Raw genomic sequence first — 13,779 nt, forward strand, 5'->3', positions numbered from 1 at the left:
GTGGAGAAGTACCTGGGGGTCCTGTTGGATGTCAAATTGAATATGAGTCAGCAATGTACCTTTGTGGCAAAGGCTAATGGTATCCTGGGCTGCATTACAAAGGGCACTGTCAGAAGGTTAAGGGAGATTATCCTTCCCTGCAACTCAGCACTGGTGAGACCACATGTGAGGTACTAGTTCTGTGCTCCTCAGTACAAGAGAAACACAGACATGCTAGAAAACCAGAAAGAATCCAGCAGAGGTCCATGAAGATAATTAAAGGACTGGATGTCTCTTTTATGAGGAAAGGCTAAGAGAGGATTATTTAGAAAATTAGGATTATTTAGAAAAGAGAGATGAAGGCTGGGGGGGGGGGGGGGGGGGGGGGGGGGGGGTATTATCAAGGTATATAAATACCTAAAGGGAAGGTTTAAGGGAGACAGAGCCAAGCTTTTTGCAGCTGCATGCAGTGAAAGGATGAGAAGCAATGGGCACTACCTAAAAGGCAAGAGATTATCTGAACATCAGAAAGTGATGGAGCAATGGCACAGGTTGCCCAGAGAGGCTATGATGTCTCCTTCGAGATCTGCAAAAGCTATTTGGACATGGTCCTGGGCAATCTGCTTTGGGTGACTCTGAGCAGGGGGATTGAATCAGGTGACCTCCATAGGTCACTCTTGAATCGAACCTTTCTGCGGCTGTGATTCTGTGGCTGTATCACAAAGCTTTGTGATACCCTAAATGTGAGATATTTCATAAAATTTTCTGTGGACAGTGTATACACTAGGAATGCTCAGATGCAGAAATCTACTTAGAAGTAAGATCATACACATTTAAAACCTAAATTAACCCTATTTTACTTGAGATCTTTCAGCAGGCAGCTAAAGTAAAGAATTTAATCAACAACAGCTTTTGAGGATTTACAGAAAGTAGTGTCTGATTACCTTCTGAAGGTGACACTAATTCTACATTGATTCTAGAGTAGCAAGACTCCTCATTTAGACCCACAGTTAAATTACCTAATGTAACATCAGATTAATTTGGGTCATGTTTTTAAAAACACAACAGTATCTTCCTCAGTAAAAAGAATAAACTAAGTGTTTAGGTTTTATCAGAGAAATGAAAAATCTTTCAGAAATTATTTTCTGTTTAGACAGGTGTGAATAAAGTGAGATTTCTTACATACATATAAATCCTAGCATATTGTTAGCTCTAAGAGATGTATAGTTTAATTTAAAACAGGATTATTTTAGTAACGTGAAACAGTACTTTCCCACTCTTAAATATTTTCTGACAACACAGAAAATAGCGAAAATAGTGAATATTATTGTATTAGCAATTTTTTTCCTGACTAAAGAAATCCAAGTCCAGATATTTGAAAACCTGTTTCACATATTATTTGAATATATTTGTTTCTTTATCTACTTTAATGAGCTTATAAGAATAACATGAGTAGCTTTGATTGTGGTTACAACACAATTTTTCATACTGTTAAAATGAATTTAATTTTCTCTTCTAATATTAAGTAATTTTGCTTGATCATTTGAATGATAGAATCAAGGAATCACTTATCTTTGAAGGGACCTTAACAATAATCTAGTTCCAAAACTCCTGTTTTGGAAGAGAGTCCCTTCATGTTTGGATTTAAAAAAAGGTTTTATTCTGAACCAAACCTAAACTGAAGTTCAGGGAAAAAAAAAAAAAAAAAAAAAAAAAAAAGGAATCATTCTGATGTCCTCATCATAGAAATGTTAGGATCCTGTACTTATCCTCTTAAAAGAAATAATTTTATGTAAATAAATAATAAAAAAAAAAGATACATTACTTCTAAGTCCCGTAAAATAAATACTACATATTCTAGTTATAAAATATACCTACACATAGACTCCAACATATGGGCCTCTTCCTAATCTTTTTAACTTAAAGAAATATGGATGTACCATATTTTTATTCTTAACTGTGAACTTCCATTTTATTGAGCAAATACACTATTGCATTCCATATTATATATATATATGATGTTTGTCAAAGAAATAGTACCACCAAGACTAACACTGGAAATAACTGTCAAGCAGAACCAAGACAGTCACATCAGTCCAAACTGCAAATGAAACAATTTTTATGGTTAGAAAAGTAAGTCAGATCCATACTTCACAAAGTAGTTATTAATAAATTTATGAAACCTGAAGTACATTTTTGTTTTGCATTTTAACACTACCAGAATAGTATTTCAGTGACAAACAAGTTGTGTCGTACATTTTACATACAACTGAGGATCTTGTCCAGCAACTCAACCCTGGATCCTGCAAACTAACTGTTCAAACATAAATTTTGGTGAAGAGCTGAATGCAAGTTGTATGCTAAGAGGGAGAAGGGAATCAATCTGCCCATGAAACTGAGACACATCTTCACAGATTTTGCTCTTGGAAAATCCTTCACTGGGACAATAGAAGTATTTAAGCTTGTTCAGAGACTACAGATATGCAGTTTGATAGAACTCTGAATAGACAAGACCCATGTGCATTGGTCCCAAGGCCAATGTTACTTAGTTACAACGCACGTAAACAGTTGAAATATATCCCTTGTTGTTTATTTTCCTTAGGCTTCCAAAGGAGATTCTGAGATACACATTTAAGTAAAGTCATCCTTTTTAATTTATGTCAAAATTGTAGCTCTCTCCTAACTGGAGAGTTCAACCTGCAAGACAGTACAAACAATTATCACCATTTAACCAGGGAGAAAGAAATAGTAAAGTTAAGATAAAATATTGAGACTATTATCATGAGTGTTTTCTTGAATTGTAACTGAAAACACTACAACACTCATCAATTCAGCACACTTAAACAGACATGCTTTTCAAAAGAAGTCTGACAATTCTCAACTGTCACTGAAATTCTGGAGCTATAATATATGGAGAAGTATGAGACTAAAGTCTGTATCCATTTCTCCTCTGGATGCAAGTGACTGAAAAGAATTTTAAGGATAACCGTACACCCACAGAATCATTTCAGATTATAAAATTGCATTCATGTTCTTCATACACAAAGCCACATGAGACTACAGGAATGCTTGTATATGGAAAGAAGTTTGTTTAATAATCAATCTGATTTGAGATCAGCACAGATTTAAAATTAAAATTTATGCTTTAATTGAGAAACTAAAAAACTAGAAACTAAAATAAGTTTATTTATTTATCACCAGACCTTCACAGTATATCATATCACTACTGTAAACTTTATTCATAAATAAAATGGATGCTGCAACTGACACTTATTTTGCAAAGTCTCAAGATTTGAATAGGTATTCTCTTCTACCATATGCATGTTTTATAAGCTCATGTTGCCATTCATGCAGTTACAAGGCCACAATTTCAATAGACAGTCAACTCCATGGTTGAGTTAACGCCTGTCTGGTACTAACTTCAGTGAAGTTCTTAAGCAGTGTATCATCTAAAACTGAATAAATACATTTTTTTTATTAACAACTGGAGAGTTGACATGCCCCAGGTATTCCTACCCTGTTGTTATCAAAGACACTGCCTTTCCCTCTACATATTTTACCATAATTATTTTAATACATTTGCCCTCACAACAAGATCCAAAAATAGAGAACACAGTTCTCTTATCTTATTAAATGTGTACAACGAACACACACTGCATCCAAATCTGAATAATATATTATGCATTCATTTGGCCCTGTAAAGTAGAGGAAAGAAGTAACTCCTAAAATAAAGAAATGACAGCAATGGTATGTATTATGAACATAAAGGCCTGAGATAACCTGTATTCCAAAGGAAGCATGAATGACCTTCCTGAGAGATTATCCTCTCCACCCGAACTCCTCAAAAACAAATAAGAAGTAGGCTTATAGGCTATCATGACACTTCAAGAATGGATTTAAAGGTCTCTTTTTACTTTCAAAAATACACAGCCATCCTTAGTTCTTACCTGCAGTTGCTTTTAAACATTTGACAATTTTTTGTTTGTTTGTTTGTTTGTTCCAATTCTAGAGTGTAAATCACTCTAGAAAATAAAAGGCAAATGCTGAAACTTATTCTGTCAAGCACAAAAATGGTACGGACAATAATAGTTCTTTCTTTTTTTTAAACATACAATTAAAAATGGATTCAGAGGAAAGCCAATTTAAGAAAATGATAGTAGGAAATCAAAGTTTCTCTAGCATGTCAGTGTATATAAGCTTATTTAATATTTCCTTTAACTTGACATCAAGCCAGTCAGGGATGAGACCCAGAACTGAAGGAGGGAAAAAACAGCAGCTGCTGCTAGTAAATGGCAGTTAAGTTAAGGTTGGTGAGATTCCAAAATATCAGTGGGATTATCGTGGTAGAGACCCATTTCAACATACAAATGATTGGAAGAGAAAGAATTACTTCTATCTAGGTCATGATGAGACATCACTACATGCTCCAAAGAATATGATATGTATGTAAGAGCAGAACAAGACAGTGGGGTAAGACAGGGACACAGCACTAAGCCTGAAAGGAAAGGCAAGAACACATTTATATTTTATAAATCAGAAAGGGTATCTGTATTCTGTACAAAAATACTCACTAAACTTTTGATTTCATCTTATGGTTATCACCCAAATTAACGATATCTACACACATATTTCAGCATAATAATCCAAAGCTCTGAACTCAGCTCCCACAAACCAACGGAAGCATACTTCAAGAGAATTCCATATGTAATAGAAAACAAGTGGTAAAGGAAATAGATGTCCCTTTGTGATCTGTTTTACACATCTGCAGACATTTACTGTTTGCATACATTAAAAAAAAAATCCTTAGGAAATTAAACTTTTTCTTAATGGGGATGTGCTAAACAAAGACTGTGACTCAAGAAGAAAACAAGTTGTGATGAATAAACATTTATCCAATCAAGCCTATCTGTTTCCAAACCAATACCGTATTACAGCACCATGTAAAAGAAACTAGTCATGATTAAAAAAAAACAAAAAACAAAAAACCAGCAAACATTAACAGGCAACTTTTGAGATATTTTACTGCAGTGAATCACTCAAACATGAGGTGGCTGAGAGTGAAATGAGTTTCAGATTTCTCCATTCTCTGAGGGGAGACCTGAGATTAACAGTGGTTGTCCTTCAGAAACATATCATACAGAAAAGCAAACCCCTCAGCAACACAGACCTGGAGATTTATTTAAGATTTTCTAAATCTTAGATTTCCAGTTTATGCAGACAGTAACAACAGACCACTGACACTGACATCAAATATTTGCACTGGCCTCAGTGAAATTATGCACAAGAATCATCAGAGAAATGCTTTACAAAAAAAGGGTGGAAAAGTCTCATTCAAGAAGATCCTTATAGAACTTCTTAGGCAAGAAGTATAGGATAAAGCAGCATGTGGTGCCAAGATGCTAACAACCCTCAAAATTGATTCAGGTTGAGGCAGGTCAAACTACACATTTAACTGATAGTTGAGGATATCTTCTTGTCTTCTTAGATTTTTGTCCAATTTCCTTTTCTCCGGGTAGTTTACTTCAGGTTCATGAAAGATACTGTATTATCAGGAGTGGAGAACAAAGTCTTCTCTTTAGTCAAAGCACAAAACCCAATACAAGTGCCATACCTCTGAGCTGAAGAAACCATACCATACAATTATATTTAATATCCATGTCTGCTGAGGTCACAGATAAGGAACTAAATTCACTCAAATGTTCTGGCTGTTTTCACCCACTGAAGGGGTGCTCAACAGCCTTACACCTCAGCTTACTTTTATTTTTACATTTATTTTGCACCACTGTAGTGATCAGTGAGACAGAATGTCTCAGCAAACCTGTCAGAAGGGGTTAATTATCATCACTGGGAGCTGGGCCAATACCACCAGTTTAATTTCATATAAGCCATCACACAAACATCAGATAGTAAGTACTTCTGGGAACTAACCACCTGGACTGGAGTAAAACTGGTGAGCTGGAGGTAAAAAGCTCCATATTCTATTACTTATCCCCTGAGCTATAGAGTCCTCAGCTGGTAGTTCCATAAAGGTTCACACAGCCTTTTTTTTTTTTTTTTTTTTTTTCCCTATTTTTTTTTCTTTTCCAAAGGCAGCAAAAGCAGTTACAAGTTTAAAAATAACAATAACAAAAATCACACCTTCAAGAACAACTATATTTTTCTTAAAATAATTTCTCTGAAAGTAGCAGACTGTACACATTTTACAAGAATAAACAAACTTCTCTAATATTTATCCACAAATTGGGAGTCAGAGATGACTAGTGCAAATTTCTGCTGACCAGCAGCATTTATTCTACAAACTTTGGGTATCCTAAGTGTTCCATTAGAGAAAAACAGGTATCTTCAATCATTTTAATTTCTTTCTTGGGCATGTTTCTCTTCCAGGCATGAATGCTACTTGGTGAAATTTCCCCCTCATAGGGAAGATAGAAAAGACTGGTGGAAGTGGCAAATAATATTTGGTTTAAGCTAGCAGGAGGAAGAGGAATACCAAGAAAGGCAAAAATTGTTTCAGCTGTCTTCTGAGGAAAGCTCACAATATCTTCAAACTTGACCATCAGATAATTTGTTGGCAGCAAGTCTCCATTTATTCTCAGTGCTGCTGCTGTGTTTGCTAGCCATAAATGGGACAACACAGAAACAGCATTTGAATTAGAGTTTGCAAATTCTTTTCTTAATGATTCGTATTCAAAGGCATAGCCTTCATTGATACTACATTTTCCTTTACCATTTTCCCATTTAAACATCGCAGCTAAGCTCTGTGGTACCTTTTTCAAAGAGTAAAGGCTTGGCTTATTTTTGTACAGCATTGAATATATCCATGCCCGTGGGTCTCTTACTACATATAATGCTCTCATTGATGGTCCTAGGATTTCCTGAAAGAAGGGAAGCTTTAACGTCCAGCTCCCACTACTTAAACTAAGCACAGGTCGTGCATTAGGATAATAAACAAGGTGTCTCCTCAATTCCCTAATATATTCAGCATCTTTATCTTGACTCGCTCTTGCCCTACTTCTTTGCTCTGACAGAGATTCTCTCTTTTTGGATCTTTTCTTTTTGTCCTTGCTTATGGCAGAATGCTGAGTAATTTTACTTCTGCTGGCTTCGTATAACTGAATGTTTTGTAAATGTAATTTTGTGTCTCGAACTAGAGACTGGAGCCATCCCTTGAGAAGATGGAAATGCCCATTCTGAACATCAGAAGCCTTCCATTCACACGGATCTACAAAAGAATCAATTTCAAATTCGCTCTCAGGAATTTCTAGATAGGCTGTAGGTATCCTCATATATAGGAAGTCACTGCTGTTAAAGAACAGCTGTTTTAAAATTTCTGCACCAGAAGCGGGAAGTGAAGTAATTATAACATCTGGAAAAACAATGGGAGTCCCTTCTAATTGTTTGGCTTTATTGCCTTCATCGTGTTCTAGCCTTGTCAAGTCACTGCTCCATTTTGCACAGATTGGCTGAGTACACATGCTCCATACATCAACCAGTTCAATAAGCCACAGTGCAATAACCAGTATCAGGATCCAACGCAACATTTTACCGAAGGATATGTAAAACCGCCACTGAAAGGCCAGTATGACTAAACTAACACCTAAAATTAACCCTGCAATTATGTTCACTTTGAATCCAAATGGCAAAACTGCCCTATTATTTTTAATCAATTTTTCCACAGATTCAGTACCTAGACCAAACTTAGTCACTTTGTTTTCATGAACAACTTTGGCAAAACCACCAAATCCCAAGTAATCAAACCTGGCCTTTAAATTCTGATGATCAGTCACAACAGAAACAGTATTTTCGGTGCTGTTGACACTAAGTGATATCTGAAATCCAGACTTTACATTATCAATGAGTCTGCAGTTAGAAACATTGACATATGGGCCATAGAAAAGGTAAACAATCCTTGTAAGAGTGCTTTTCATCGGAAAGGTAACATTTACAAACTGAGTCCATCGCTTTTTGAATTCAGCAGCTTGTTCTGCCTCTTGTATCCTAGCAACAGGACTACTCCCATGATGATCAAACCAAAACATCTTGTAGTGGGCATCCCACACATCCATCATAGCTCCATTGTAGTTGTTCTTAAATTTATAAGGTATATATTTAAAATCAATGTCAAGATTATGAAAAAAGGCACTGACTGAATTAACAGGAGAGTCTGCCTCCTTTTCGATGTGGTCTACTACTAACAAGGTCTGAGAATTTAAAAGCAGCAAAATGCGATACACACTTTTCAATTTCATTGCTGATGTATAAGCAGACACTGCCTCCCCACTCACAAACATCATGTCCCCAGACTGGGAGGCTGTTATAATTTCCCCGGTTGAGTCTCCAACCTCATGACCAATCCACTTCAGCCACTGGGCACATTCACCAAGCTGTCCCTCCCAAGGCTGATTGCACTGGCTCGTAGGAGATGGGGCAAACACCAAGACATTGTTCAGGTGGCTGAGTTTAGGTCCATAGAGAGCCTCAGATACAAACACCTGCCCATTGGGAGCAAAAGTGAAAGAGTTCTGATCAGGATGCTCATGTCCAGGATTAAAACTTCTCCATCCATCAATCCAGGCATATGGTTGAAAGTGGACGATATCATAAACAGCTCGTCCACCAAGTTTTCCAGACTTGAAGGACACAAACGTGTTTGTCTGACTGCTTGGCAATCCAGCCCCATAAGTAACAACTCCCCAGTTAGGAAACACGTGCATTTTAGCAGTGCCGTAGTCAGGAGGTGGTTGAGGAGTGATTTCAGCAGAGTACCATATAAACTCGGTGTGCAGAGTGCTCCACCGCTGTGCAGTGGATGGCACCATTGGTCCATCTTTGGGTCTGTGTTTTCTAATTTGCTGTGCCAGCCAGTTGCCAGCTCCATTCTTCAGGACAAATTTATCCAAGAAAACCAGCTGGCTCTCAGGACCATAAAACCAATTGTAATTAGAATCTGCTACACCCACAGTCCTTTGAAAGCCTGGTAATAGGGTGGCATAATAAAACCAAAAGTGCATTTTGAGCCAATTATTTTCCAAGTTGTTAATACCAAAGTGTCGCTGTGCCAGGAAAACATACTGTGTTATTGACTTAGCAGTGTAACTCCCATAAGCTACTCCCTCGTCCAGAGACCCATCTACAATATGACTGAGCAGAAACATTGTTTTCTCCATCACATCAACAACAGTGTGTTTCCAAATATTTGCCTGAGATCCATTGTCCACACCAGTCACTAAAGCTCCAGTAAGCAAAGCGAGCATGTTGGTTGCTTGGTGATTGTGAAGAAGCTGCTTTCCCCAGGAACGAACCTTTGAGTACTCAAACATTTCCTTGCTTGCAGACCGTATCTTCTCCAGGTATTTTTGTCTTCTCACATTTTCCAGTGAATTATAGAGGAAGTCATAAGCAGTGGCAAATCCTGTTAGGGAGTGGCCAAGTGGGACTTCATCACCAGGCGCGCTCTCAACCAACCAGTTCTTGTAAGCAGCCATTCTGTCCATATACTCCACAGTAAAATCCAATGCAGCTTTATCTTCAGGGCAAAGCAAACAATAAAATGCTAGAGGTGGCAGATTGTTACCATAAACCTCATTCCACTTTGCAGCAAAATCAACATGTTTGGGTGGAGGTAGGTAGTACAATGGGTTGGATAACATAACCATCACTGCACTCCTGATGGTTCTGAATATATGTGAATGGCTTGTGTGAGCTTTCTGCCTCAACACATGGACATCTTCAGCATCGAAATACAAGCTTGGATGAAGAACTGCTTTTTTCAGCTTCTGCTCAGCACCAAGACTACCAAGTTTCTCTTTCTCATATTGATCTATATTTTCCATAAAAGTCACCCAATCAGAGTAATTGCTTACAGATTCTTCAAAAGTGAAGACAGCAAACATCATTAATGCTAGAAATAAGGTATGCCCTGTAAGCATCAGAGCCATGATCCATTAAGCAGCTCCTCTTCCCCCGGCATGCATTTCCTAACAAAACATAACATTCAGATATCAAGCTTTGATCCAGTCAGTATAAACATGAACATCTTAAGGCTTTTTTTTTTTTTTCTTAAGACAGAAGACTTAGTTTTACTGCACATTCTAACAGTTACTCAGATTACTTGTAATGTGAACTATGACACTGGAATAAAAAGTCAACAAATCTGCCAAGAAATTAAATCTCAGGTGCCTTCTGTTCACACTTTTCTCAAATACAACACCACAGCATGTATACTAAAACCAGGGAAAAAGTAAAATCTCCAAGATATGCATACAAACACAGGATGACAAGACACAAGAAGAAACTGGAATGCTATCTCTTGGTAACTTGAAAACCTCCGTTTGAAAACAGGAATCAGAGCCACATGTTTTCTGTGTTAAAGTTTTCAATCAGGTCAAATTCCACTTCTAGAACTGACCAAAAAAATAAAACAGAAAAAAAATACAAAAACAAAAGCAAAACAAAACAAAACAAAAAAAAACACTGATCACAAAAAATATATATAATTTATTCAAAACAATGTGGTGAATTTAATTATTTAAGGAATTTACAGCACTTGAAAAAGATTCAAAAATGGAAGCTACTTTCTTCAGCCCTCCCCTTATCTCAGTTTGTATACACATTCTTTATCTTTTTCTTAGGACTCGTGGGAGAGTGAGAAAAAAAAAAAAAAGAAAAAAGAAAAAAAAAAAAAAGGGCAGAAATCATTCATCAGCTCCTTTAAATGAGTCCATGGTGCTTTTAACCACTATTCCCCTCCGTTAGTAAAAAGTTTGTCTGAATTAACAGTCAGGGAGTATCGACATATATTCAAGTCTTCTTTCATCTCATCTTCAGCCAATGCTGCCCAAATTTTGACTCAATGATTCAAAGAATCCTGCTCCTCCCATTACGAAGCAAAACAAAAACATATGAAAGGAGCTGAAAGCCAATGCTTTTCTGCCAAAAGAGCAGTTTTGGTTTTCCTTCCTTTTTGCATGTTGGTTCTTTCTGTGGAAACACAAACAGAAGTTCTCTGAAGCTATGCAGGTGTCAGAACACAGACTATTCAGTCACAGGGAACTGATAATGTTTTCGGGGAAGTTGAGGGTTAATGCATTTTTTCTCTTTTCCCAAAGAAATTTAATTAAAAAGGGGCATTTTCAGAATTTCACATTTCTCTTTGTCAAAATGGAAATTCACACTGGTGACCTCAACTCTCGTTATTCCACCTTTCCCTGCGCGACTCCCAAGACTCAGGGCACATTTTCCCGTCACGCTGCCACAAGCTACCCAATAAACGACACCGAGAACACACCACCAAAAGCCAGCGGTGCTCGCATCCCCAACAAACCACTACGGGGCCGGGATGCCCGCCGGGAGCCGATCGCCCCTGACCGCCACAGCCCCGCGGCCGCCCGCTGCGGCACACCGTGGCCAGCAGAGGGCGCCCGGAGCCGGCCGGGCCGCGCCGCCGCCCCGGGGCCGCACAACTTGAGCAAGTTTGGGCGGCGGGTACGGGCGCCCCGTTCGGCCCGGCTCCTCGCGTCTGCCCCCGCGCGGCTTCAGCCCGACTTACCCGCGGCGCTGTCCGTGCGGGCGGGGTCCGAGGCGCCGAGCCAGCCACCGCACAGGGGGTGGCGAGGCGCTGCACCGTTCCCCTCTCGGCTCGGCCGCGGCCCGTTCCGCCTCGCCGCTACTTTTCACCCGGACTGGCCGCAACTTCGGGGCTGACCCTCCTCCGGCGGCTCGCGGAGCGCTGCGGGGAGCGGCGGGCAGCCGGCGATCAAGCGGAGCGGCGGGGATGTCACTGCGGCTGGAAGGCGGCGCGCTCGGCGGAGCCCTCCCGCGGAGCAGGAATCCGCCGGCCCTCCGCGGCGAGCGCACCCCGGCTCCGCCGGCGCTCCCGGCCGCTCTCTTCCCTGCGACTGCGTGAGGCGGCCGCCGCGCCCAGCCCAGCCCCGCGCCACCGCGATGCCACCGCCGCCCCTACGCCTCGGCAGCGGGCTGCCGACAGAGCGGAGCGCAGCGGGCGCGCCCGGGGGCAGGGCCGGGGCCCGAGCGGGGGGGCTGGGCCCGGGAGCGGCGGATGGTGGGGGGGAGGCGGGGCCGGGCGGCTCCCCCGAGTCCGCGGGGAGGGAGGGCTCGGGTTGGGGGAGCAGGTGGGTAGGAGGGCGGGGGGAGCCGTCTGATGTGCAGCTCGCAACTTTATGAGGGAGAAATAAATGCGTAAAAGTGCCTCAGGAAGCACGGAGATGCGCAGCATCCGCCTGTTGGAGGGGTCCCGCGTTTTGCAAGTACCTCCCGGCACAGACGGTTTATTTTATGCGAGACACTAAAATGGCTCTCCTTCAGCTTGAGCAGAAGGCTTCTGAAGTACGGCATAAAGCCGTAGTGGTACGTAGGAAACCTTTGCTTCGCATCTCACGATGTGGGGCCCGCAGATTCTGATGGGCAGCGCTCCTTGGTGCCCGCGCTTCGGAGCGATAACGCCGCTGTCGGGCTCGCAGCGCTTCTCGCGCTGCTGGTGGCGGCCTGCCGAACCTTCGGGCTGTGTCATCTGCCCAGTGCCGTGCCAGCCCTGCTCCGGTAGGCTGTACTTTCTAGGAGAAGTGATATGTTTAATATGTTTCCAGTTACTGGGTTTGTAAACCGTACTTCAAAGCATGTGTGCTTTCGTTAACCCAAGAACTTCTGCTTCACTGCTTCTTCCAAGGCATAACCTGGATTCTTAACTTTTTTTCCTGCAAAGTCTTAGCTATAAATTAGGCAAATTAAGGAATACTCAAAAGTGCAACTGCCTTTTCTGTTTTGAAATGAATACGGAATGGTCATGCATCATGGATGCCGATTCTGTTTCCTTGCGCCACAGAGAGCATCTTAGAAGGACTGCATTATTAAATTGCGCACATTGGATATAAACTACATCTGACATCATCCTAATCCTTTAGACGTGACCTTTGCTTAGGAGGAAAAACTACTGATTATTGCCTGGGTCTTATGCTTCCATCAGAAGGAATTTACATAATGACCAAAGATCAGCATATATTTCCCTGAACTTGAAACAGCAAACATTCTGCCATTTCATGCTAACTACTGAGGAAGTTATTACAGGAGGAGAGGAAAGGTAAAACTAAATTAGCAAGAGTCTGCTTTCCTCTTTAAGATAGTAGAAACATTGAGACACGCTACAAGTGGAAACATCAAAACCCTTTTTCCCTTTGTTCCCATTATATCTTGCATTGTATCTGTTACGGTTTTTGTTGTTTTTTTCTTTTTCCCACTCCAAGGCTGACCCATTCTGCAGTACATTAAGTCTCAGAGAATGACTTCTGTAAATTGTCAGATAATCCCAAGGAGCAGAACACGTGGAGGACCTTTCTTAGATTAAAACCATGCTAAAGCTCTCCCAAGATCCCTTATCTGTGGCATCTATGCTGAGATTTTTCACATTAACAGCATTGAATTTCAGTGTGATACTTATGGAGAAACATGAAAAAAATAAATTACTGACTGCCCCGTATATTCAGAAATGATACCATTTTGACAGAGTATTCTTAAAAAGGCAGTGAAGGCATTTGTAAGGCATGTGATTTTTTTTCTGTTGAATCTCTTTCACACAGTCAGAGATGTTGCATTAGCAGAAAAATTAAGACTAATTTTCTGCTTAAAAAAATGGCAAAGCAAGAATATCATTAACAAAGTATAATTTCATCAAGTGAAACCTTCTTACTTTCTGTCTTTCAAAAGAAAAAGAGCAGTTCCTTTACTGCTGTTGGGATAGCAGGAAAGCACTCTTGCCTGATAAACTTGCAGGAGACTCTGGCTGTT

At 40.3% G+C, this 13,779-nt stretch overlaps 1 protein-coding gene across 2 annotated transcripts; it reads right to left on the reverse strand.

The window, feature by feature from the left end:
• Nucleotides 1-408: 408 nt before the first annotated feature.
• On the reverse strand, nt 409-11,955 carry DSEL (dermatan sulfate epimerase like). Of its 2 annotated transcripts, none has more exons than XM_048939392.1 (2): nt 11,528-11,955; nt 409-9,956 (listed from the first exon to the last, which is right to left on the reverse strand). In XM_048939392.1, the coding sequence occupies exon 2, from the start codon at nt 9,915-9,917 to the stop codon at nt 6,267-6,269; it is 3,651 nt and encodes a 1,216-aa protein (XP_048795349.1). In that variant the 5' UTR covers nt 9,918-9,956; nt 11,528-11,955; the 3' UTR covers nt 409-6,266. The 2 variants fall into 2 exon arrangements, with proteins under 2 accessions (XP_048795349.1, XP_048795348.1); XM_048939391.1 differs by having other exon boundaries at nt 409-10,959.
• Nucleotides 11,956-13,779: the final 1,824 nt, after the last annotated feature.

Source organism: Lagopus muta, chromosome 3 (genome assembly GCF_023343835.1).
Source record: "Lagopus muta isolate bLagMut1 chromosome 3, bLagMut1 primary, whole genome shotgun sequence".
NCBI lineage: Eukaryota > Metazoa > Chordata > Aves > Galliformes > Phasianidae > Lagopus > Lagopus muta.

Bases quoted from the DNA above. Each gene is read 5' to 3' on its own strand.
- DSEL (XM_048939392.1), bottom strand. From the start codon at position 9,917: ATGGCTCTGATGCTTACAGGGCATACCTTATTTCTAGCATTAATGATG.